Raw genomic sequence first — 26,461 nt, 5'->3', positions numbered from 1 at the left:
CAGAAATGATGCTACAGGTAATACTAATTATACTAATGGTGACTCTTATGTATGCTCAGATAAGGTACACATCTGTATATGTGTATTTACAAATATTCTCAATTGCCATGATTTGCAGATACAATGCTTTTTTTCTCTCTCTTCTCTTCCCCTCCGCTAGGCACAGGAGAAAGTGGCAAGAGTACGTTCATTAAACAAATGAGGATTATTCATGGATCAGGTTACTCAGAAGAAGACAGGAAAGGCTTCACAAAACTGGTTTACCAAAACGTATTTACTGCCATGCAAGCGATGATCAGAGCCATGGATACTCTCAAGATACAGTACACATCCAAAGAAAGCGAGGTAAGCCAGTACAAAGAAAATTCTAGTTTCAGCCCATGAAATTTCAGTTTATAAGGCAATTATTTGAGTCATAACCTTCTACGGGCAGAAGCTTGAAAATCCATGTGTCCTGTGGGGAGCTGGGTGCTCCACCATCTGGTTCTACAGAGCAGCGGGAAGTTCTAGAGGAAAGAGGGTCAGGGTGGGCAGGGACAGGACAGAGATGGCTAGGAAGGAAGAATTTTCAAAGTTGCAAGCTGGTAATACATACCAAAAAAAAAAGGTTTTTTGAATCTAAGTTGTAGAGTTAGACTGTGCATGACAGGAATATGCAGACAGGGCCTGATTTGTCAGCGGAGCTCCAGAATGAGGAAGGTTGGGTGTACTGCAGGAAAGCATCAGATCTCCTTGATGCTGGCATGCTTTGAAACATGTCACCTGGAGTTCTTTTGTGGATTTCATACCAACCTTTTTGTACATAAATAACTTTAAAATATAGAATGTCTTCTCGAAACATGTTTTTAGTTACAATGTATGTTATACAACTGCATTTTTTTATTTCAGTGTGTGAGACTATAGAACTATGTTCTGATTTTGTTACAGAGAGCATCTGCCATGGTTTATTGTTGTCCTGCAGTAAATGGTGACAAACTATGTATGAAAAAAACCTGCTTCAGTTAAATCCATCTGTTGCATCAGTAGCTTGAGTATCAGAAGGAATATGTGAGCAAATTATTGGGTGATACTTGCTTAAAGTAAGAGGGATTTCCAGTTGGCTAAATTTTAGTGTTAAGGAAGATTGTGTAGGAAGTATCAAGGCAGAAATAATTTGTAGAATTTATGGTTTTTTTAACTGAAGTACTATATGAAGAAAATACAGTTGATAGCCTACTTTTCATTCAGAAAATGTGATTGCATGTGAACACTACAAAAAAATTATGATCAGGGTTTTTTTATTATTTAGGTTGATTTTGTTGTTTGTTCTCCTTAAGGTTATAGAGATGATGGATAGAAAATGTTTAAAATAAAGCACTGGGAAATTACAATTATTTTTTTAAAATCATAAAAGAACAGATGTTATCAGCAGAAGCAAATATTGAACTTCAGAGAGTTGAGGTATTAGTGTAATTCTTTCCTACATAAGATAAATATCTGAGGGTTAGTAAGTTGTTTGTTAAACACCTTTAGATGCTTAAGAACTCATCAGTTACAGAAACAGCAGTTATTATTGTGAATATACTTCATTCAGATTCAGATGTGTATGTTTTGATACAAAATGTTGAAAATAGATTTGCACTGCCTCTTACTTAGTTTTGTGGATTTTTTTCTCTTCTTCTCATTAAGGATAAATTACAAAGGCTTAATAAACAGCAATTTTTCTCATTCTGGGCTCTGAGAGCTGAGCTGGATACATTCCCGTAACACACTATTCTGGCTAAATTGTGTTCTTGATAATAGCTGTGCTGCCAGTGTCTTCAAATTCAGAAGATTATAATGCTATTTTACAGTTGTTGGAGAAAGACATAATTTGGTCTTTTGCTTCTTTATTAAAGGTAACAAAGTGATAAGTGATAAGAACACAGTTGGGCAAACTCAGCTTCAGTAGCACTTAGAAAGCAAAGTAATTTTTGTTTATGCACCAAGAAACTCTTGGGAGACAGCATGAAAAAAAACACGCTATGCCCCAGTCACTTTGCGGGAGACAATTGCATTTTAATCTTTTGTTTATGTGATTAATATAATGCGAATTGCTATAAATCTTGTAATTGCCTTTCATTCAAGGATCTTTAGTCTGTAATGAAAAACAGTAGAAAACAACAGTGATAAACAGAGAAGTAGCAATTCTGCTGTCATAATTGTATTGCAAAGGTGTGTCTGGTGACACTACAGAAGTTGTCCAGCCTTCTCCTCCACTTTTCAGTGTGTCCATCTCCTCCATGGCATGCCTTTTTTTTGCTGAAAAATTTTTTTCCCTCTGGCACTTTTGTTTGCTTTTCTTGTATCCAACTTGTGCTTTGACCAGGTTATGTTTTCTCTCTGTGGACCGTGGAATTCTCTGGCTGCTGAATATCTTCATTTAGTGATTTTGTAGCAGAGAACAGATTGTTCTGTGCTGAATGTCTCTTTGCTATAAGTGTAACATGTGTGAAAATCTGTAACTCAGACAGAGTGCCCAAAAAGGCCTCTTAATCCTTTCATTGTTTGCAAATAAAAGCAAGCTTTATAGAAGGTGTTTAAAGAGGTTTCTTATTGCTTTTGTCAACTGCAAGTATTAAATGGTCTGGCTTTCTATAAGTTCTGCATTGAGATGGGAAGTGGTTTTTGTTTTGTATTGATTTGAAGTTGTTTGGATGAAGCACTTATCCATATAGTTATGCTTGACCTTTAACTGCGGGAGCAACTTTTATCCTAATTTCAGGTGGTACATTCTTTGGGATATTTTGTCTCGTCTTCAATTTGAAGTTGGAAAGTACCATAGCTTGTTTTGGGTATATTTTAAGCACAAATCCTGCAGATGTTTAGGAACCTAATAATTCAGAGACTTATAATACTGTCTAAACCTCACAGTTTTGGAATGGATTGTTTGATTTTTGTAGAATCATATCATAGACTCATAGAATACCAGGTTGGAAGGGACCTCGAGGATCATCTGGTCCAACCTTTCTTGGCAAAAGCACAGTCTAAACAAGATGGTCCAGTACCCTGTCCAGCCAAATCTTAAAACTGTGCAATGCTGGGGAATCCACCACTTTCCCCGGGAGATTATTCCAATGGCTGATTGTTCTCACCGTGAAAAGTTTCCCTCTTGTGTCCAATTGGAATCTCCCCAGGAGTAATCTGTACCCACTACCCCTCATCTTTTCCATGTGACTCCTCGTAAAAGGGAGTCTCACCCTTTAAATACTGGAACATGGAATGTTTATTATTTTTCTCCTTTTATTCCTTTTATAACAGCTCTCAAAAATTTGCTGCTAGAGGTGGTATGCTGGGGGCTAGGGTGGAGGAAGTAATATTTATCATCTAAATGTCACATTTTTCAGTGTTGTAGAGTGGAAATTGGTAAATTGGGTATTGGTTAAGTAACTAGTTGCAGTACAACATGATTCACAATCTCTGAGGATGGTCTTTTTGTGTGAGGGCTTGAATCAGCTACTTGTACAAATACTTCTTCCTTCCATATGATAATACAGACTGCCAAAAAGCAAGATGAAAGTTAATGACAGCCTGTCTCTTGGCTTCTTCGGAAAATTGTGATTGAGTTCATGTGAATATTAAGATAAGTAAATGAAAGAAGGAATGTACATGTGAGGCACAGAGAAAAGAAAAAACAGCTGTTAGTTGAGAGTTAGTGAAACCTCTTTTTACTGTCCAAATTTTTTTAAATTAACTTAAAGTCAAGGTATAGGAAAAGAATACCTCAAACAGAAAAAGGAAGAATTCAGGTGATGTTGGAGGAAGGGAAAATATAGCATTCCATTTGTGAGTATACATCAGTGTTAAAAGGCAGATTTAGAATATTTCTTGGGTGTTTGATGGTGCTGGTGTGTCACATCTTGCTGATTTGTGTTAGTTTTTTCTGTATTACAAATATGCAGAAGAAACAAGTTGTTTAAGCCTATCCAAACTGGAGATGGAACAGAGATTTTGAAATATTAGTTCACCAAAACATTTCCCTCACCTTCCAAACTAACATGTATCCTGTATTACAGGAAAATCACTCTCTTTTCCACTTAAGGCAACATTAGAAATTTCAATTTACTTGCATTAACAGCAACAACAACAAAAGTATACACCCAGCCCACTGGGAAGACCTTTTTGTATAGCTGTTCATGATTGCCGAGGGTTAAGATTGCGGGGTGACAATAAAACCCTGGCAGATGTATTGTTAACCTCCTCTGCCCCCCCCACTTCCCCCTTCTGCCCCTCCCTCTCCCCCCTTCCACTCAGCACAGGTGATCGGGAGGGAAAGAAGGACAGAGAGAAGAGAGTTGGAAAAATTAAAGATGTTTTACTAATGCTACTAATAAGAATAGAGAAAATAATACAAAATATACAAAACCAATCTTGAAAGTCTCAGCAACTGCAGAGCCGGCACCCAAAGTCCTGGATTGGACTCTCCAGCCAACCGGAGCTGGATTCAGTCTCTCACTAGGCCTCAGTTCGCAGGGACGACCAGGACGATCCTCTCCTAAGGTCGGCCATAAGCAGAAGGGCAAAAAGGAAAAGGGACGAGATCCTCATGATCTCCCACTTTTATATGAAGTATTCACGTGAATGGAATGTTATACACAGTTGGTCAGTTTCTTAGTCACTTGTTTCTCGTTACCCCTCTCGCGAGATGTCCATCCATGCTTATCAATAGGTTTGCATTCCATTGCTAGGTTTACCAAAACATGTGTCTGGTTCTCCAGGAAAATGCAGTTAATGTGAAGGCTTTAGCTGACAGGCAAAATTCACTGAAAGAGAAACTTGTTTTTAACAAAACCAGGACATTCCACCCCTTATAATATGCCATTCACTGAATACTTAAACCTTATCAAAACAATCTATCAACACAATCTAATTAATCACTACTACTATATATATACACAGGAGTAATTAATCAGTGGGCCATCCTTTAAAAAGGTTCATTAAGTTCATTTTGTCACAACAGTCTCCCAGGGCAGGAAAAATGGTACAAGTGCATCTCATGACCACTGTTTGTGGGTTAAAGACATCAACTTCGAAGAAGTTGTCAGGCGCCACTCGAAGAAGCTAGCTCTGGTTTCATCATCACTGTCTTGATCTGAAAGACACTTACTAAATACTGTTAGTATGGCAATTCACATCCTGCAGTTCAGTATTGAATATTTTCACCTAAACTCAAATCCCCTTGAGGGACACACCGAACTTCTCCATCATAAGCATCACCCACCAGGTGCTGTCAGGTCCCTGGGCAAAAACAATCCCACTAATGGGCTTGCCTTTGCCTGAGGCAGGAGTAACCCAGACTGCCTTTCCTATATTTTTCATGTGTACTACAGGGACTTTATCTCCTTCTACAGTCCGTAGAATTTCTAATTGGGCAGGCCCGGCTCGATTGGTTGATCCCCCGGTGTTGACCAACCAAGTGGCCTTTGCTAAATGTGAATCCCAGTTTTTAAAGGTTCCACCACCAAGTGCCTTTAGTGTAGTTTTTAGCAAACCATTGTACCTTTCAATTTTCCCAGAGGCTGGTGCATGATATGGAATATGATATACCCACTCAATACCATGTTCTTTGGCCCAGTTGTCTATAATACTGTTTTTGAAATGAGTACCATTGTCTGATTCAATTCTTTCTGGTGTACCGTGTCGCCAAAGGACTTGCTTTTCAAGGCCCAAGATAGTATTTCGGGCTGTAGCATGAGGTACGGCATATGTTTCCAACCATCCAGTGGTTGTTTCCACCATTGTAAGTACATAATGCTTACCTTGACGTGTTTGTGGAAGCCAAGCTTCTCCATACTTATACTTTAACCATCGCCCCCCATACCATACAGGCTTTAACCGTTTCGCTTGTTTGATTTCGGCGCAAGTCTCACATTCATGAATAACCTGTGAAATAATGTCCATAGTTAAATCCACCCCTCGATTGCGAGCCCATTTATATGTTGCATCTCTACCTTGATGCCCTGAAGCATCATGGGCCCACCGAGCTAGGAAAAGTTCACCTTTATGTTGCCAGTCCAAGTCCACCTCAGCTACTTTAATCTTAGCAGCTTGATCCGCTTGTTGGTTGTTTAAATGTTCCTCGGTGGCTCGACTTTTAGGCACGTGAGCATCGACATGACGAACTTTCACAGGCAGGCTCTCTAGCCGAGCAGCAGTGTCTTGCCACAGTGTGGCAGCCCAAATGGGTTTACCTCTGCGCTGCCAGTTGCTTTTCTTCCATTGCTGTAGCCACCCCCACAAGGCATTTGCTACCATCCGTGAGTCAGTATAGAGATAAAGTATTGGCCACTTCTCTCGTTCAGCAATGTCCAAAGCCAGCTGGATGGCTTTCACTTCTGCAAACTGACTAGATTCACCTTGTCCTTCAGTGGCTTCTGTAACTTGTCGTGTGGGACTCCACACAGCAGCTTTCCACCTTCGATGTTTTCCTACAAGACGACAGGATCCATCTGTGAACAGTGCATACTGCTTATCAGTCTCTGAAAGAGTATTATACGGTGGTGCTTCTTCAGCACGTTTTACTTTCTCCTCATCTGGAGACATCCCAAAGTCTTTGCTTTCTGGCCAGTCTGTAATCACTTCTAAGATCCCTGGGCGATTGGGACTTCCAATTCGAGCTCGTTGCGTGATCAGTGCAATCCATTTACTCCACGTAACTTCGGTTGCATGATGTGGAGAGGGAACCGTCCCTTTGAACATCCAGCTCAGCACCGGCAGTCGAGGTGCCAGGAGGAGCTGTGCTTCAGTACCGATCACTTCTGAAGCAGCTCGAACTCCTTCATATGCTGCTAGTATCTCTTTTTCAGTTGGAGTATAGTTGGCCTCAGATCCTTTGTATCCTCGACTCCAAAAACCTAACGGTCGACCTCGGGTTTCTCCTGGTGCTTTCTGCCAGAGGCTCCAGGTAAGTCCATTATCTCCGGCTGCGGTGTAGAGCACATTTTTAACATCTAGTCCAGTCCGAACTGGTCCAAGGGCCACCGCATGAGTTATCTCACGCTTAATTTGTTCAAAGGCTTGTCGTTGTTCAGGGCCCCACTCAAATTGGTTCTTTTTACGAGTCACTCGATAGAGAGGGCTCACAATCTGGCTGTAGTCAGGAATATGCATTCTCCAAAAACCTACAACGCCCAAGAAAGTCTGTGTCTCCTTTTTATTAGTAGGTGGAGACATTGCTGCAATTTTGTTGATCACATCCATTGGGATCTGACGACGGCCATCTTGCCATTTTATTCCTAAAAACTGGATCTCTCGTGCAGGTCCCTTGACCTTGCTTCGTTTTATGGCAAAACCATCATCCAAAAGAATCTGAATTATTCTCTCACCTTTCTCGAAGACTTCTGTCGCTGTGTCGCCCCATACGATGATGTCATCAATATATTGCAAGTGTTCTGGAGCTTTACCTTGCTCCAGCGTGGTCTGGATCAGTCCATGGCAGATGGTAGGACTGTGTTTCCACCCCTGGGGCAAGCGATTCCACATGTACTGGATGCCTCTCCAGGTGAAAGCAAACTGCGGCCTGCACTCTGCTGCTACAGGAATAGAGAAAAATGCATTAGCAATGTCAATTGTAGCATACCACTTAGCTGCCTTTGACTCCAGTTCAAATTGCAGTTCTAGCATGTCAGGTACAGCAGCACTCAGTGGTGGCATAACTTCATTCAGGCCACGATAGTCCACAGTTAGTCTCCACTCGTCACTAGACTTACGCACTGCCCAGATTGGGCTGTTAAAAGGTGAGCGAGTCTTACTGATCACACCCTGGCTTTCCAATTGACAGATCAACTTCTGGATAGGAATCAAAGAGTCTCGATTGGTGCGATATTGCCGGCGATGCACTGTCGTGGTAGCAATTGGCACCTGCTGATCGTCAACCATCAGCAATCCTACAACAGAAGGATCATCTGAAAGACCAGGCAAATCAGACAGCTGTTCAATTCTCTCAGTGTCCACAGCTGCTATACCAAATGCCCACCTATACCCTTTTGGGTCCTTAAAATACCCTCTCTTGAGGTAGTCTATGCCAAGGATGCACGGAGCATCTGGACCAGTCACAATGGGATGCTTTTGCCAGTTTTTTCCAGTTAGGCTCATTTCAGCCTCTACAACAGTCAGTTCCTGGGATCCCCCAGTCACTCCAAAAATATTGATGGATTGCGTTCCTTTATAATTAGAAGGAATTATTGTGCACTGAGCACCAGTGTCCACTAAAGCTTTATACTCCTGGGGGTGTGTTGTACCAGGCCATCGTATTTGTACAGTCCAAAACCAGGACAATGATGAGTATCATAGAATAGGAATTAATTCCTGTTGTTGTGGGTTGGTTTAGTTTTTAAAATACGCTGGTATGATGATGGTGCATATGTTTGCAATTAACAACAGATCTTTATAGTAGTATGAAAAATTACTTTTTTCCTAAGGAGAAAAACAGAATACTGTGTAAAAATGCATTTCAGAAAGAGATTGTTACGTTGCATCTCCAACACATTTTTTGCTTTCAATAAGTAATAATATAGCATCTTTCTGTCTTACAAAGTTGCCCCAGCATGAGTGTATGTCAGCAAAACTAATGTTTTTCTGAACAAAAGAAGTACAACAATGCCAAATGAATTTTACGGGACAGGTAATTAACTTATGTCAGAAAAGGGGAATGCAAAAAGACAAGTACACTAAAATGAGATTTTGGACTTACTGAAGGAAGCCATGTAGCTGCGACAAATGGAAAAGACAGTGAAGAGTAACTAGTGATTGGTTTCATTGCTTGTTTGCATTTGAAGATGTGGAAAATGACATAACACAGTTCTTTCTTCTCTTAATTTTTTTTAAACCTTTGCAGAGATACCATTGCTTATAGCAAGGGCTTTAAGAGTAATCTGATGGTATTACCATTACTTCATGCTTTTTAGAAGTACTTTTTTGTTACGGTCACAGTTAACTTACACAGTACTTTGTAACTGATTTTCATTGTGCTAGTGTTTATGCAGGTTATAAAGGACTAGAATTTGTAACAGTCTAGATATACGTTTTTAGCATATTATTTTAGAGAGACACTAATTCAAAACATTTCAAAACATATTGCGTCCTTCTTCATAACAAATACGTTTAATTGTGGGCCAATTCACAAAGCCTGGGTCTAGCACTCCTAAACAGAGGTTTCAATTTGATTTTCCAAGGAAATGAGACTTGTGTGACCAGACTAATTGTATCTGTCTTTGGACCTTCTGTCTGATTTCAGTTGAATTCCATGAAGAGGTCGAGGTTAAAAAGCTAAAATTCTTGTCTTCAGCGAGTTTAGTGATGCTGGACAGTTAAAAATAGAGAAAGGAGAAAGCTTTTGCAAGAGCCCAATTAAAGTGAAAGCAAAGAGTCAGCGAGGAGAGGCTCCTTTCAAGGTTCACTAAGTCACCAAATGGGATTTAACTGCCCATGCATGAGCATCTGGCATCATACGCTTAGACACTGTGGCACACAACATCAGACCTTCTGCTTCCTCCCTGGAAGGACATACGTTTTTCTTGTTATTTTTGTTTTGTAAGTTATTTTTTGAGTGATAACATGACTTCATTCTAGAGCAGGGAGGTTAAGTACTCACTTTGGGGGGATTAAAGTTGTGTGCTGCTTTACATGATCAAATATAGAGCATGTTAATACTGAATTAAATGCCCTCCATGTGGAAGTCAGAAAGGAGGTTTTCCACTTCTTAGATGACTGCCTTCCCCGCCACCCATGGGTTGTGTATGTGGTCACTTGGGAATGTGTGCGTGTTTGTTGACATTGGAATATGTGGGAGTTATTGAGGTTGTGTGGGGAGTTTTTCTGTGCTTGTTTTGTGGTGGTGGTGGTTTTTTGTTTGTTTGTTTTCCCAGTCACATTCATCAGAATGCCTAATTGTATTTAAAAATGACCAGACTCCTGATCTCCTAATGGGACTGTTTCCAGTAATACCGCTGCCTTGAATGGTGGACTTCTTATTCTGGTATGTCATAGCAAAAGTCTGTGCTTATAAACAATAATGCTAGTTACTAATTATTATTAAGACACCTACAGGAGTGCTGTACACTACTTTAAATATATGGACCATGGCTTCCTTTTACTTTAAAAACTTCAGAGTTTCTCTACCATGCCATTTTGTTGATGGGGTGAATACTGGGATCTATTTCATTTATTTATCCCTGCCAAAACTAGAGAGGTTGTTTGTGTCATGGTTCATATTGCTCCATTGAAGTTAAATTGTCGTGGTTTAACCTGAGCTAACAATACAACCATGATAGCCACTCACTCACCCTCCCCCCATCCCCGCCCCTGAACAGGGGGGAGAATCGAAAGGGAAGGGAGAAACTTGGAGTGAGATAAACACAGTTTAATGAAATAACAGAATACTAATACACTACTAGTAAATATATATATATAATAGAAATAAAAGATGCTCAAGGCAATTCCTCATAAATTCCATCCACACTAAGCAACCAGTCCTAGGAAGCAGCAGCACCCTGGTCCTGAAGAGCCAATCCCAAAGAAAGAAAAAAGAGGAAAAGGCAGAAAAGCCCAGAGGCCTCTGCAAAATGGCAAAAAGCTGAACTGAACATCCCAAACAGAACTCCCCTGGCTCCACATGAAAGAGAGAAAAATGCCCAAGAGCGAGAATGCTTGAGAGAGAGAGAGAGAGAAACTGGAATATCTCGACTCTGCTTAAATATAAAGAATGGCACTAGTGGGATGGAATACTGTCATTGATCAGTCTGGATGTCAGTGAAGCTCTGCCCCATCCATGCCCCCTTCCTTGATGCCTCACACCTGTGGGCAGAGCACTCAGAATGTCCTTGGCTCTTAGACCAGAGCAATTAAAATCATTAACTCTGTCTCGGGGTGTTATCTCTTGTTCTCAAGCTAAGTCCGAATAATGACTGTGTTAGCTATGAAAAGGAAAGATTTCTAACTGCACAAAGAAAATTAACTCATTTTCAGTCAAACTAGCACATAAATAAATGTGAGTGGCTAGGTTTAGAGGTTTTTTATGTTTTTTTCCTCTTCTTGGTAAATTCAGAATCATGGGCTGCTGGCAGACTTCCTTCCTAAATAGATTCTAGACAGACCTAGATGCAAAATCAATATTAACACACTTAGCTTTTTTTATTTAATGTGCAAGTTCCAACCAACCCCTTTCCTGTTTTGTAGTGAAATTGCTGCATTTGTTCTTCAAAATAATTGGCAGTTGGTTAGAAATCTTAATGTATTTCTTTACCTTTTCAATTCTCAGAGCTACCAGAAATGTAACAGAGTTTTCCTTCAAACTTATTATTTCATTCCAAGTTTTTTCTAATCTTCTTGTTATTTAGTTCAAGGTGGGTTTTGCTTTTGGTGTTTTGCACTGGAGAGATGGTTTAGATTACCACAAACAGAGCTAACCTTTCCAATTTTTTCAAGTAGTTCTAACAGCCTTTTGGATGTTTTATGAAAAAAACATGTAAAATACTGTTAGTGGAGCAATATCACAAGCAGAAGAGCAGAAAAGGGAAAAAAGTATGTTTTAGAAATCATATTCATTTGAGGTTTCTGGCAGAGAAGTGAAGGATGGGAGAAAGACCATCCATATATATTGGATTTTTAAGGAAGTTTGCACTGAACTGACTTACCTGAGTCTCTAAACTGAGTTGCATTTTTTATAGCAGTGATTTTTAATTTCTCAGGTCTTCTGATCTTTGAGGTAAAGTAACTTGTTTTTTAGAATGAACATATTTTCCCTTAAAATACTAGGAAGTGCACCTGTACTTTTAATTCTGTTGTTTTTAAGAGAAGTAAATACTGGTGGATATGGGGTTCATGGTGAGAAGAGTTAAAAGTTTTCTTACAAATAATAGGGCCTATATTTTCATAAATATGAAAGTTTGGCCAGAGGCATGCTAGTATATCTACCAAAATGAGGTACTTCTCAGAGTTAATACTTAATTAGACTTTTTCCAGAAAATGTAATATCCATATTTTATGGAATTCTCTGAGGGTTTTACTCTTGACATGCTGTTTTATCTAAAATGTTGTAACTTCATTGTTACTCTTTCTCTTCAGCATTTAATGTAACACACAAGTACACAGGCACAAAGCATGTAAGTAACCAGGCTTGATTTTAGTGCATTATGAATGTGCCTACTTCTCTTGCTTTACGATGTTATAAATCTTACTGACATAAAGTGTCAGTAGTTACATATCTACAGTTACATGTACATAGGAACTGATGTGATAACAAAAAAGAACAGCGGTGATAGGGGAAAAAAATAATTATGTAGAGCTCGTAAGTGCTTTGTTTTGTGCTTTGAAGTGAAGGATTTCATATAAGGGTAAATACTAGAAGTATATATGTATATACATATACATACATATACAAGTGGTTAAGATGTTTTGGCTTTTCAGTGCAGACTTTAATGTTCTGCAGACCAAATATCTTCTCTGTTCCCCATACTCTCTCCTTTGTAACAATTGAATAAATCCACGGCTGCCTTTGTGGCTGCAAAAGCATTACTTACTGGCAACTGAAGCCAAGGGAAGCTTGGTAAACAACTCTGCTAATGATGCAGAAGATGGAGCAGTTATTTTCTGCTGGAGTTGTCCAGTTATTTTCTGTGCTGTGGGTTCAAGAGAGAAAAAAGTGGCGAAACTTTGCTACAGAGGCTGAAACAAGGTCGTGGCACAAAGGCTGCTGTGGCTGAATACATCTTCTCACTTAGCTTCTCTGTCAGTGGCTTCTTCATCAGGCGCAGGATGGAAGTGCGTGCCTCTGGCTCTCTTTTCCTGACTTCAGTCTGGCAAGTTCACATCTGTATTTGCCACAACAAAATTAGCCAGAGTTCATTTCTCAGAGACCTTGGTCAGCAGAATGAGGAAAAAATGTTTCTCAATCAGAAAGTAACAATAAATTGACATTTTTTAATTATTGATTTGTGGAAAGCTCTAAGAAGATAACGTTTAAAACAGCATAAACTCTGCATTTTCAGATTTGGTATGAAGAGCCAAGGTCCAGTCAATCCTGAGAGGAAGATACACGAAAATGTGTGTCACAGCTGGAGGTTTTTGATATCTGCATACAACTGGCTGTGTAAAAGACATGTTCTGTGTGTGAAAGATCGTGTGACTGTTTTTTGCTGACAACTTCTTCCAGTTCATGAAGTTTTCTAGTGTAGACTTCCTTGCATACTTTGCTTTTTATTAAGATAGAAATGAGTGAGTGCATGCAGTTGAAAACTTCTAAATCTTAGAAGAGAGACACACCATTTTATAGAACTATTTACTGTAATAACTAATTCCTTGCAATGGAAAACCTGATTTTTTTTTTTTTTATGGAAAGTTTAATAGGTGTTTTTCTAAAGGAAAACTGGCGAATTTCTGTGTTGCTGCAATTATATCTCTTAATGAACAAGAAGACAAATAAATTAATAGCAGCTGAAAAGACCAATTAGTAGCAACTCAGCCAAAATCACTTAAATCAGCATCTGCTGTCATGTTAAAAATGAAAACTCCACTTCAGAAAGAGAAGCGGTTAGAAACTCCTCTAGGCCTGCTTTTTCCTCAGTGCTAAAGTCTGTGACACATTTTATGGATTTATGGTCTGTCGACAAAATTATTCTTCGGAATTAATTTGGCACAATGAAGAAGTGTTTTTAGTGTTAGTCTGTTTCCTAGCAAACACCATGGTGCCATTTTTGTACTTTTTGTTGTTGTTTCCCTTAAGCGCACTGAAACATGATGTATATTGTACTTTTAAAGAAATTAGCATATATTGTTGCACTGTATGAACGGGTTCTAAGGACTGTTATATTGATGCTTGTCAGCAAACCTGTTCATCTGGCCCTCCTCCTTGTAAGGATGCAGAGCATTTTTGGGGGCAGAATAAACTATTCTGTTAGTGGATGTCTCTTTGCATGCTTTCAGTTGTTTTTTTCTTGCAAGCCATTTCCACATCTCCATGTTTGACTAGGAAATTAATTCAGAGGCATGGAGAAATGCTAGCTGCTGCCTGGAGGCCACACTGCCAACACAGCAAGGGCACTTCCCTAGTCTGATGGGTTTGATGGTGTTATCTATTTGCAAGGGCCGGACAACTCTGAAGCGGTGGTGTGCTCAGCAGCTGTCAAGCAGAGTCTAGAAAGGTCCTGTTTGCTTGTGTAAAATAGACATTTCAATGGGTTTGACACTTAAACCCGTACTTATTTACTCATCCAGTGAGCAACAAGAATACAGTAAAATAAGGCCAGATTGACTTTTGTGTGCAAACCTTGTTCACTTTGCTTCATCGAATTGTGATGGTAGCACTCATTGTGAGTTTACCTCTCCTGAGAAGCAGAGAATGTGTGGTAACAGTGAGGGAAAAAAAGGTGGGGGTGCACAGATCAGCAGCTCGTCACTTGAAAGGGAAGCCTGGAACAGATGTGCCTCTTAAAAGAGCTTTCTTTATGACTCTTGATTCTTACCACCTTTACTGAAAATCTGTGGTACTGTAGAATACATCGTATTTGGATGCAAGACACAGAGCAGAAATCCTCTTTTTTTTTTTTAATTCTTGCTGTACAGTGGAAAATCCTCTTTCTTAGAAGAATAAAGTAGTATATTTTATACACATATTTACTCACTAACTAAATTAGTGTGACATTGAAGAGTATAGCTCATGTTTTTCTGAGGTATTTATAGATTACTACTTAAAAACTGGGCCCTCAAGCTAGAGTGTACAACAAATTTCAAAGCAGCAACAGAATAACTTGACTATAGGCAATTCGCATTAAAGAGGGAAAAAATGAGGATGTAAAAATCTGTAGTAACATATGCAACTACTTATGGGTTTTAAGGAACTGACTTCAGATTTATTCTCTTCTCTCTAATACACTCCTTTGAACAGGTTTGGTAGAGCAGAAACATACGCTAGAAATTCTGAAGAAAATTCATTCTTATTTGGGAATAGAATTGTCCACTTTTCCACTTGGTTATTTGACTTCTTAAATGTACAGTTCTGTTCCTCTGAATCCCTCTCTAGATTTTGTTCTCCATTTCAGAACATACATTAATCTAAATAGGCACATGTGCTGTTCTAAAGGATGTCAGTACTAATTTACCCAGGGTTCTCCGAAGCTGAGACTGCATGGTAGGCGGTACAATAGAAAACATAGAGCAGTTGCATACTTTTTTGCTCATATGTTTCTTTCCAGTTTCGTGTTGTTGTATGTGTTTGTGCTGCTGGTGTTTGTTCTTTTTTCCTCTTACCCCATAGTCGTTAACAAAAATCAATCTTATCTTTCTAGACAAGTCAGAAATTTCTAACACTTCAAAGAATTTTTGTAATTTGCAATAGTTTCTGAAAATATTGGCTAAAACATCTTGTGAAAATTCTTAGGAATTTGCAAGTACTCTTTTAAAACAGAAATCTGAGTGTATGTGTCCAAGGAAACTGAGAAGACAGTATAAGTAATAGTATGGATTGTTCACTTAAATAAAGTATAACAAATTGATTTCACAAACTAATGACTAATGGCCACCAATTTTGAAAGGATGCCTAAAACTTACGTGCATTGCCAAAAATCTCCTGAGAGAGGAGCTCCAGTAACATAAGCCATTAGTGGCATTATTAATGGAACAGTACTAATATTGTGCTTACTTGTCCACATCATTGCAATGAAAACACTCTGACCATCTTGCAAGCCTTCTGCCATAGGTGCTAGATGTCCGCTACCCTGGCAGAATACCACGTAAACACTTGCATTTGCACACCAGTGTCTCAGGTATTTCAGCACTTCAGTTATGTGCTCAAACCATGTGTGCTACCATGAGCTAAAGCTGGTGTCTGGGAAAAAGTTGGGTGAGATGGGCAGCTGATGGTTAATGGAAGAAGAGAAGATAGTCAGAAAAAGAGGACTATTTCTTAACTCTGGATGCTGATGGAACATAGAAAGTTCCACTTAAATATGAGAAGAAACTTCTTCACAGTGAGGGTGACAGAGCACTGGAACGGGCTGCCCAGGGAGGTTGTGGAGTCTCCTTCTCTGGAGACGTTCAAGCCCGCCTGGACGCCTTCCTGTGTAACCTCATCTAGGTGTTCCTGCTCCGGCAGTGGGATTGGACTAGATGACCTTTCAAGGTCCCTTCCAATCCCTAACATTCTATGATTCTATGACCTTTAGAGGTCTCTTCCAACCTCAAGCATTCTGTGTTTCCATGAACTCCACAGGGATGGTGATGGATGGTCTGGGGAGAGGGCACGGCTCTTAGTGCTGTGTAGGAAGAGGTGCTCTGGAAGGCAGGTAGTGAAAAAGAGGTCCAGAGGGGATCTGCAGCTTTGTGAGTTTTGTCAGCAGATACCTCAGGGGTACTTTTGGTTATTTGCAGACCTGACTTCCATAGCCGTGAAGCACAAACTTTTGTGTCCTGTGTTAATTCCTGTGCAAAGCCAGGAATATCTAGCATTGAGTTTTTTAAAGAGACTTGTCAAGATATTTACTGAAATAGTAGGCTTTTCTCCTTGCTTTTTAATTTGTTTCTTTTGCTTCTACTTTAAGGAGCACTCGTTTGATGAGCAGAAGCAAGGGGAAGGTAATTATACAGGGCTACAGACACTGCAAGTGTCACAAAAAGAAAGGTGAAAGGTAAAAACCTGTTTCTGCTTTGGTAGTAGAAAAATTTAATTATTAGTAGAAAGACCAGACTGACAAGAGTTTGTTTTTTCCTCTTGTCCCAGGTCAAGAAAAGTAGAAAAACTAAGTGATTTTTCAAGGATAACCCCTGTGATGACAGGAAATGTTAAAGTATTCTGGTACAGAAATAAATGGTTGGGATAAGGGATCAGGAAGCAGTTGGGGAAGCTTAAGATGAAGATACAGGAAACCCAAAGAGAACAGGGGATAAAGAATGAATTAAAAAGAGGAGTAGGAATTCTGAAAATAAATAAAGCTTAGTATTTTAGAAGTTAGTATTTTGTTCCTAGTTATCCTTTGTTAAATTCCTGAGTGTCTCGTTTTCCTTTTGATTCTAGGTATGTGCTTGTAATTCCCCTGCTTTGCTGGCTTCTGCACTGTGTTCCTGCTAGGAACAAATTAAATTATATACATGGAACATAACACACATTTTGCTGAATTCCAAGAGATAACATTTCTCAAAAATATGTCAAAAGCGACTGCTGTTTTTCTGTTATGCCATGCAAATATGCCCAAAAGTGCTTGGCACAAATATGCATTACAGAATAACATAATGGACTAGAGTGATGGTACTGTGATTATCAGGTCTGATTTCCTGTACAGCACAGACTGTAGGAGTTCCTTGTGTTCCAGCTTGGCTGTTTTTCTAAAAGTTATACTCCATTTCAAAATAAAATAAAAATCACTGTAATAGTAAATTCACTTCAAGTCTTGGTGAAGTGTTCCAATGATAGGTTACTGTCACAGGAGTGGATGGAAAAGGCGCCTTGTTCTGTTCCGTGCTAAGCTTCCACTTTTGGCATGTGGATATTGTTACATATTTGCTGGTTATCTTGAAAAGTAATCTGTTACTTGCTGTTCTACACTTCAAGTGACTGAGTTACTTGCGCTTATTCTCTTTGATCCCTTAACAGTTCCAGCCTTCTCATGAAGGCACATATTAGGCATGACTCCAGTCCTTTAATCAGGATCCGTTCCAATGTTCTTCATGGTGTAGGCCAAAAATCAAGATGCAGGGTAGCTAAGCCAGCTCTTCCCCAAGTCTCAAGTGTGACATGATGCCTGGCTTGGAGAGGCACAAGGCAGCTGGGAAACTTTGCTCTCTGCTTTAGCTGGGAGTTCTACATTAAAATAAATACAGCCACAGTGGAGTGCAGGCCAGTGATTTCTGCTGCTTCTGTCAGCCTAGTGTTCTGGGAAGCAGTTGCCCTTGCGTAGGTGCAAGTTATGTTGAATGGTAAAAGAATGCCTTTCACCATTTTCACAGCTTTCCTATGAGAACTCTCCTGGGTGTTTGGGGTAGTAAAGAGGAGGGTCAACAATAAAAAATTGGATGAAGTAAATAATAAATACAATGCCAGATGAAGTTTTGTGTAAAGAGAGTTTAAGTGGTGCATATAGGGAAAAGAAATAAAAAATTAACATGAAATGATTAATTCTGTTGCTGCTCAAGAGTGATATTTGGGGATCTTTTTAGATAATTCAATGAAAATGTCAATTCAGTACTCAGTAGCAATCAAAAAGAAAGTTAAGAAAGAAACTGAGATCCTTGTGCCACTCTATAATCATCCGCTTGCCCAAGCACTGATTATTTGGCACAGTTCTGGTTCCCTGTTGCTAAAACCATATAGTAGGTCTGGAAAAGGATGAACAAGGTTACGAAATAGTTACCATGAAGGCAAGTCACTAATGACTAGAAAAGAGACAGGTGATGGTTGGTTATAGTGGTCTACAAAACCTGGAGCAGCACAGAGAGAGTTAGAAGAGGTTGAGCTAGTCTTTGTTTCTTCAACATCAAGAACTGTAGAGCATCAAATGAAGACTGAAAGCCAAACAAGGTGGTTCTTCACGGTTCCTTGCTGTGGGTTCGCAGGCAGTGTAAGAACATCCTTGTGTTGGTTCAAGAGTTCAAGCAGTGAGGGTCAAATTCATGAAAAGGAACTCTGTTGAGGGTTATTAAATACACAGAAACCACATATAGACCACAGCCTTACTGAACTGGAAGTGACTGCGTGCTGGAAGATACATATTGAGGGAAATACAGTGTATGCTTGTGGTCTTCCTTAGATGTCCCATTTGGCTACAGCTGAAGACGACAATAGAAGAACATTTGATTTTAACCAGCATTGTCCATTGCTTTAGAACTCCAGAATATATTTGGAATTCCTGTAGTGGTGACATCCATGTCAAAATTTGAGATGAAGTTGTCTGCTGCTGCTGTTGTTGTGCTTTTTGATTTTACTACCAAGAGTCACATTAGCCTTTCTAACCTCAGTGCAGCATTGGAAACTCATACTCAGCTGTCTACATAATCTGATTTCCAAGTCTGTTTGAATTGTTTCTCCCTAGAATAGAGTTCCGTCTCTTTGCCCCACCTCCCAGATCGTTGAATTTTCATTTGTTTATACTGAAATATACACTGTTTGCTTGCATACCATAGACAAATAATCTAAATTGCTGCCGGTAAAATACTGCTTATTGCTTTTTTAGGTTTTGTATTGTGTAAACTTGATTAGTTGTCCAAACAGAATGGAATTGTGAAAAGAAGCAAAAAAGCAGAAATGCTGAAAAATACATAATCTATTTAAATGTGGTCATTCTTTGTGCATAAATATTTAAACTAAAGGTTTTAAGTAAAATGTGGTTTAAGAAGACTGTAATTTACTATGTATACTGAGTTGTAGGAGTTGATATTTTTTTTCATGAAACGTGTATAGTATGAAATTTTGTCCATTTCTGTTGAAAGAGTGTATGAAACTTCTGTAGCACATCTGCAATGGAAGTATGCATACAAACTTAATTTCATCTCATATGAATGGCAGCAAAATTAAGCACTTCATTAAGTAAACATGTATTTTTCTGTAAGAATTTTTTCACATTCAAGCTATGCATGACTTCAGTTTCCATTACTGGTTGTGGAGTGATTTTTTAACACTTTAATTACAGGCATTGGTATTTGCCTGTAGTATCTAAGAAAATATAGAAGAAAATTAATCTAAACCATATTAGGCAAACATTTGATTCAAGATCACAGGACTTTGTTTAGCTTATATTCTCTACAGACAATTTGGAGTAGTCTTGCTGTGCTAAAGCAAGTTTAGATTGTTAACTCCTTATAAAGAACAGAGATTGCTGAAAGTTCTGGACAGCATTTTATTTCTCAAGAGAATTGGTTTTGTTACGTAATTATCATAGAGCTTTCATGGAATACCTGAAGTATGTATTGACCAGTGTCTTACTTTGGATGAAGAGCATGTTTTAGCATCACTAGGTGCTGTTCTTTGGTTTGGGTGTTTACTTACATATTGTATTTTAGAAAAACAGAAAAATAGAGCTGATAAACAGTGAAGCAAAGGATGCTTTTTTCATTGCAAAGGAGGTAAGAATACCATGTTGAGTGTATTTAGTCTCATGCTGCAATCTCACAAAAAAGGAACATCTGTGGAGCCATTTTGGTCCTCTTAGTTACAGAAGTATATTGACTGAACGTGACTGTAAGGACTCATTCAGGAGTACTCACAGCAGCTTCAGAGAGGGAAACAAAAATTTGTCAGAGAATAAGTTTGATTTTGGTGTGCACCATTGGTTCCCAATGACCGTAAGGCTAGAAGATGCTGGACAGTCTGGGTACAATTACAGTAACGTACCTCTGTCTTTGACTCCCGAGGTTGTCGAGGACACAGAATAATGAGGATCTCACAGGAGTGTTCTTAATTGGTATGTAAGATTGATCAAGAGTTGATATTTCTTTCTTACCTATGTTAGTTGACTCGGACACATGTCAAAGCTACATCCTCATTTTTAGCACAAATACTCTACCAGGTTTCTGAGATTTAGCTAGTAGTTACGTGTAGCTTTAAGTATTGTGCAGAGATGGTTTTGCATTCAAATTCTCAGACTATTCTCACTGGATAATCTGATTTTAATGGGTTTATGGTACCATCATTATATAGTATAGATTCATGTATGTTGTCTAGTAATAAAATCTCCTGCTATTCAGTTTCTTGTTATGTATTGGATGGTGCAGAATAAGTTCGAATGTTGATTATGATGTTGGTTGTTAACAATAAAATGAATAGTGCTAGCATTCAGCATTATTGTTCATGAACCAGCGTCCTGTTATACTGAGCCTTATGAGAAAGCTAATTTAGAAGTGTGGGTGATTGCATGAAGTTTAAAACTGGCAAGATAGAAGATGTGATACAGACAACAGACAGTTGTGATCAGCATGAATAACAGTGTCCCTAAATCCATACTGACATCCTAGCTTTGTGAAGTTTCCTTAGACATACTTTATGATAAAGAAATATATTCTCAAGAAGTTGGAAATAAAAGCTGATTTCTGGAGGCTTAGGTGAAGATCTTTCTAAACTTGCAAAGGACTTCTTGGGAGAAAATAATGAAGGGATTGGAACAGGATGGTGTATGGGCACAGGAGAGAGCAAGATGGGTATAGAATGGCATAACTGTTAAACATGGACAGATTTGATATGTATCAGTGTTTGTGGCATAGAAGATTAAAATAACTCCAGGATAGTGCTAGTTTCTTGTCTTGAAGCGAATTATAACATCAGATGTGATGGCATGCAATGCAGTGTGTTCTGGCCTTCTAGGATCTCTGTTAAATCCTTCAAATATTTGGTAAACTCTTCAATAAGCGGTTTTCTCTTCTGTTGGCAGAGATGCTGAAGTCATCAAAGTAATCTTTGTTAAATGAGTGCTGCAAACGTGCCATTTCCCTGCAGAAAAGATTCTGACAAAGCAAAAACATAAGGCAAAGGAAAGAAAGTACTGTTTTGAAAAAATTGAAGCATATCATTGGGCAGTGACATTCAGAAATGTCAGATTATTGCCAACATTTAATGCACATTTTCAGTTGATTAAAAGAGAACCTGAGTTATGAGGATACAGGTCTGTTCCTTACTCAAGCGAAATCCATTGATGAGACTCAGTGGGATAGTTCATCTGGGCTTGTCTCCATACCCTTGGGACAGAAACATGAAATTTATGCGAAAAGCAACAGTGAACACATCTGCATTTGCTGTTTTCTGAGTGTTATAACAGAAAAATAAAACTCTTCTGAATTGCATAAGATGGCTGCTTGGCAACAAGATGCCTGATGCTTTGTAGAAGTAACAATGACCTGCCTTAGGAGCAAGCTGATGTTACAAGGAGTAGAAATGGCAATTCATGAGCTAGACACAGGCAAAACACTGGTTGGCCTCTCGTTTACTTAACGTGAGATACCTTAATTTTATCTGTTTCAGTAAGTTTCACTTGTCTTTAGTCAGTTTGAATAATGTCATTGCAGTCTGCTAAGAGAGGAAATTGTGTGGCACGGCTTATTGAAGGAAGGAAAAGAATGAGAAAGTTGAGGAGAAGCGTACCTTGGCTAGATACTGTTCACATTGCAGTAAGATAGTAAATCAGGTGGCTGGTGAGATGTCTTCAGAAAACAGCTACTCTGGACTCCCTTTCTAGTAGTTACTTTGGCTTCTGCTGGCAAACAAACAATGTTTCTAGGGCAGCCAGGCACAAAACCCCGAGTCTGCTTTGTGGTGATGCCTTCCACATGGGGTGCTCAACTCTAGGACAGCCTGGCAGAAATGTAAACTTGAACACTGACTGAAGTATAGCAGAGCTAATACTTTTGGACAGTTTCCATCGTCAGTCCAGGGAAGATAAAGTGCAATTCACTGGGAAAGAATGGCTGCATCATTAATGAATCTCACTGGTTGAAGTGTCAGAGAGAACTGGCTTATTCTAATGTGGTTTGTTAGTGTTGATGTACACATCAGAAATCTATTCCTAAGCTGAAGAAGTTCAGACACACAGAATTTACTTCAGTGAAGAGAGCTGGAACTTGACTAACAGGAACTGCTCTTATTGCAGGGATGAATGGCCTATTATTTCTTATGCAATTGTACATAGGTAGTGAATTTGAGATCCTTAAAGGCCAAGAAATACACTGCTGGGGAAAAGGTCTGTTTTTTGCAATGTTTGTCGTTGCTGTTGCAGCTACTTTAATTATCTAAAAAGGACTTCTGTTGACATGGTAAGTTTGTGGATTTGTAAGTTATGGTTGTAATTCGGTACATTTGGTTTTAGTCCCTCCTAATGCAGAAGACCTTAAAACATTACATTTATATGAGGTTTTTGACTCTACAGTTGCATATGTGAAGTAGGATCTACTCAGAAGTCTTCAGCTCCCAAAAAGGATACAGGTGGTTATAGAGAAGATGGGCACAGGCTCTTCAGAGACATGTAGAATGAATGGACAGGAGGCAAAAGTTACAAGCTGTGGTAAGGTAGATACTCATTGGAAATATGGGACAAATCTTCACAGTGAGAGCAGGTAAGAACAGGAATGTTGTGGCTGGGGAAACTCTAGTATCTCCCATCCTAGAAGAAAAACTCAAGATGTGTTTGTAGAAGGCACTGACCAACCTCATCTCATTTTAAGTTAGTCCTATTTTGACCAGAGGTCAGAGCTAGATGTCCAGCAGTCCCTTCCAACCTACCTTATTCTATAACTGTATGTGCTGGCTTTTCTTTTCAGGCTCCTTGATGTGTAGTACACATGGTGATAGAGGACATTTGCCTCCTGCAGGTGTTTTGTATTCAGCTTCCACAAAATATATCAGAAGTGTTGTCACTTGCTTTCCTAATCTTTGTAATGAATGTTAACCACATAAAAATATAATCAAGAATAAATGAAAAGGAAAATGAGACAGATTACAATATTTTGTTAAATAGGTCCTAGCATGGTCATGAGGTTTCTGTGCAATCTCTTTGATTAGAGGGATTTTTTTTTTTAACTTACCTGGTTTACGCTTTTCTTCCTAATTTAACTGTGCATTGTTCCCTTCATGATGTTGATCAACTACATAGGCTTTTAGATTGCAGTGTGTTTTGTATGTAGCTTGGAGTTGGATTTCACTCTCCAGTTACAAATTCTGAACAAGAAAATGTAAATCCACACTCACCAAGAAGTCCAAGCAGTATATATTCCCATTTTCACTACATTTTCTACTTGAAAATTACCTTATTCAGAGATGAATAAGAGAATTTTAAAAAAAAAAAAAAAAGTTTAGGGTGCAAGAGCCTCTTTGTAAAAGCACAAGCTTTTTTTTTGAGAGGCTTTGTTTTGCAGAATTTTATAAGCTAGAATTCTTAACTGAGGAAAATCCTACAATAATTCGTCGTAATGTGACACCACTGTTCTGTTACACTTGTCAATTGGATTGCAATCAAGTGCAGGATGACTTAAAATTTTTAAGAGGGTTCCACTTCAAAAGCAGGTAATTTTGGAACGGCATGCATCTAAAATTTGTTTACACTTATTAATTTGCAAGGATTTCTCCTGAAAGGTTTCTGGTTTTCATCTTTGTGAATAAACTCCTGGGTGGTCTAGGAAAGTAGATCAAACCCCTATGATTTAGTTTTTGTTGGATAAAGAATGCTTGTGTAATGAAAGTCAACTTTGAAGAGTCATGAAGAATTGGGTGGACATTAGGAAATAGAAGTCCTTGCTTATATTAATGTTTCAAAACAATTTTGTTTCAGAGACAAAAAAATCCTAAGAACACTGAGGATAAACTAATAGTTTCCATTATAACTGTGTAGCTTCGGTGGAAATAATTTGAAATTTGTTTTCCATAGAAACTAAGTGGTCAATCAAACAAACCCAGTTGGATTCCACTAAAGATCATAAATCCTGTTCTGCCAAATAAAATGAGAAGTCCAGCCATTCCTACTAGTGAGCCTTAGGGCCCACTAGTGTGCTTTTATGGAAAGCGTGATATTAGAGATCCCTTACAATGATTCTTTCCAGTGCCTGGATGAAGTATGAAACAGAGACCAGAATAAAGACACTTGTAGTTCCACTAATGAATAATCCTCTTGATTTTGTGTGTTTGTTTGTTTTGTTTGATCTGCCAGCTTATTTTTCCAGTCACTCAGCACTGTGAAATTCTTCTGCATTTACTCATTGTCAGCTTTAGCTGTCTTAAAAATTTTGATTTATCTTTGGGCTCTGTAACTTCAATAAAGATGTAATCTTTTTGGATTGTTTGTGGAATGGAGTAACAGATACTTGATCAAATCTGCTGCTGAACCCACTCCTCTGTGAGGACGGATCACCTAAGTCCCTTTTTTGTCTTTTAGCTGATTCGTAATCCACAAGATTACTCTCCTATCCTTTGTCTGTGATAATTTACTGTCTCTAACAGCATTAAGTGTTTTGCAGAAAGTGTATCCAAGTGTATTATATTAGCTGTATCATGCTTCCTAATGCACTCGATGCCTTTCTTAAAGAGGTTTGTTTCGCGTACTAGGACTCCTTTTATGAAAGCCACTTTCTCTGTGCTTTAGAGAACTCTGGCATATAACAGGAAAAAGTACTTGTGGAAAACTGTCATGGAAGCAGGTGCCAATGAAGAAAAGCCATCAAAAGGTGAATTCTTCCAATTTTATTATATGCGGTAGGCCTTTTGTGCATGAAGGAGTGAGTGTGTCCTTGTTCTTTAATGTAAAGAATTGTCATTTGGGCTGAAGTCATTAATGCAGACTTACGCATTCCTGTATCAAGCATTTCAGCACTCATCTGTTTTGATGTTTATCAGCCTTGGTTAAACCCATAGTGAGCAAGGCATCATAAACAATCGAGCCTCTCCTGGTGGTAGTGTGGCACTTTGCAGAGAGTAACATAAACCAGCAACATCCAGAACTGTTTAGTACACATCAGAGCAAAGATTAGACTTTATGTCTTCATTCTTCAAGTGAGTGCTCTAACCTCCAAATTAGGAGGTGGAATGAATGTCACTTTTTCCTCTTTTGCTTCTGCTTAAACAGTTTTGACTTTGAAAAAGTATTTCTGTGCTTTTTTAGACTGTCAACTGGAGAAGGCAGATGTAGATTTCTAGGCTCCACAAAATATTTGCTGTTAATGAGTTGCATTTTAAAGCACTGTTCCACTAGAGATTTTGTAACAAAATCAGAGCCCATACTTAGGACTTGCAAGACCCCTGATAAGGCTGATTTTGGTGAGAAATACACGCTCATTCACACTTGATCGCCTGTCTCAATGTATAATATATAGCACATTTGGAATAAATGGCCAACAGCAGTACCTCAGAACATATGGTAGTAAACATTGGTTCTTTGGTTCTTCCATTCATATTTTATCTCTTTTAAAGTAATAACCCTCTTCGGGATAGAGGAAAATGGATTTTCCAGCATCTCTTGTTGAAGTCAATCATTAACAAACTGGGCAAGCATTTACTGTTTGTCGTATTGTTCTTAACAGCCCAGATTTTTCAAGCAATATGTCAGCTTTGATGCTCAATTGACAGTGTTTGGTAATATCTAGTCAAGAGATATAAAACCATCAAGGTTTTAGTGAAGAAAGTGGGTTTCTGTATGCTAGAATCTATATGCTTGGATTACTTTTTATTAAAAAAAGAAAAAAAAAAGGATTGTGATAGGAATTTAAATGTGAACCCAAGACTCTATTATCCAGTGCCATTGCTGATAAAGACAGCTGAGAGAGGAATCAATTGTGCAGCTGGGTGTTGTGCCATCACGTGAAGTCTCTTCAGTCAAAGGGTCTCACTACTTAACAAGGAAATGACAGTGAATCTCGTTTCTTTCTTTGTGCCTTTAAAAAGTCAAAACCAAAAAGCTTGAGCAGATGAGGGGAAAGGCTGGGCTTTCATCTCTATTGATTTTAAAACGCTCAGTGGAGAGAAATGAACAGGAAATAGCTATCATGAAAA

At 38.7% G+C, this 26,461-nt stretch overlaps 1 protein-coding gene across 1 annotated transcript in view; it reads left to right on the top strand.

The window, feature by feature from the left end:
- Positions 1-26,461, top strand: part of GNA14 (G protein subunit alpha 14) — a gene marked incomplete at both ends in the record, with an annotated part of 78,741 nt that overhangs the window by 36,224 nt on the left and 16,056 nt on the right. The window contains one exon of the mRNA XM_082074835.1: positions 161-345. Within this exon, the coding sequence (XP_081930961.1) occupies positions 161-345 (185 nt within the window). The remainder of the gene's footprint in view (positions 1-160; positions 346-26,461) is intronic.

Source organism: Streptopelia decaocto (genome assembly GCF_964273445.1).
Source record: "Streptopelia decaocto genome assembly, chromosome: Z".
NCBI classification, from domain to species: Eukaryota; Metazoa; Chordata; class Aves; order Columbiformes; family Columbidae; genus Streptopelia; species Streptopelia decaocto.
This window is presented reverse-complemented; position numbering and strand designations above follow the sequence as displayed.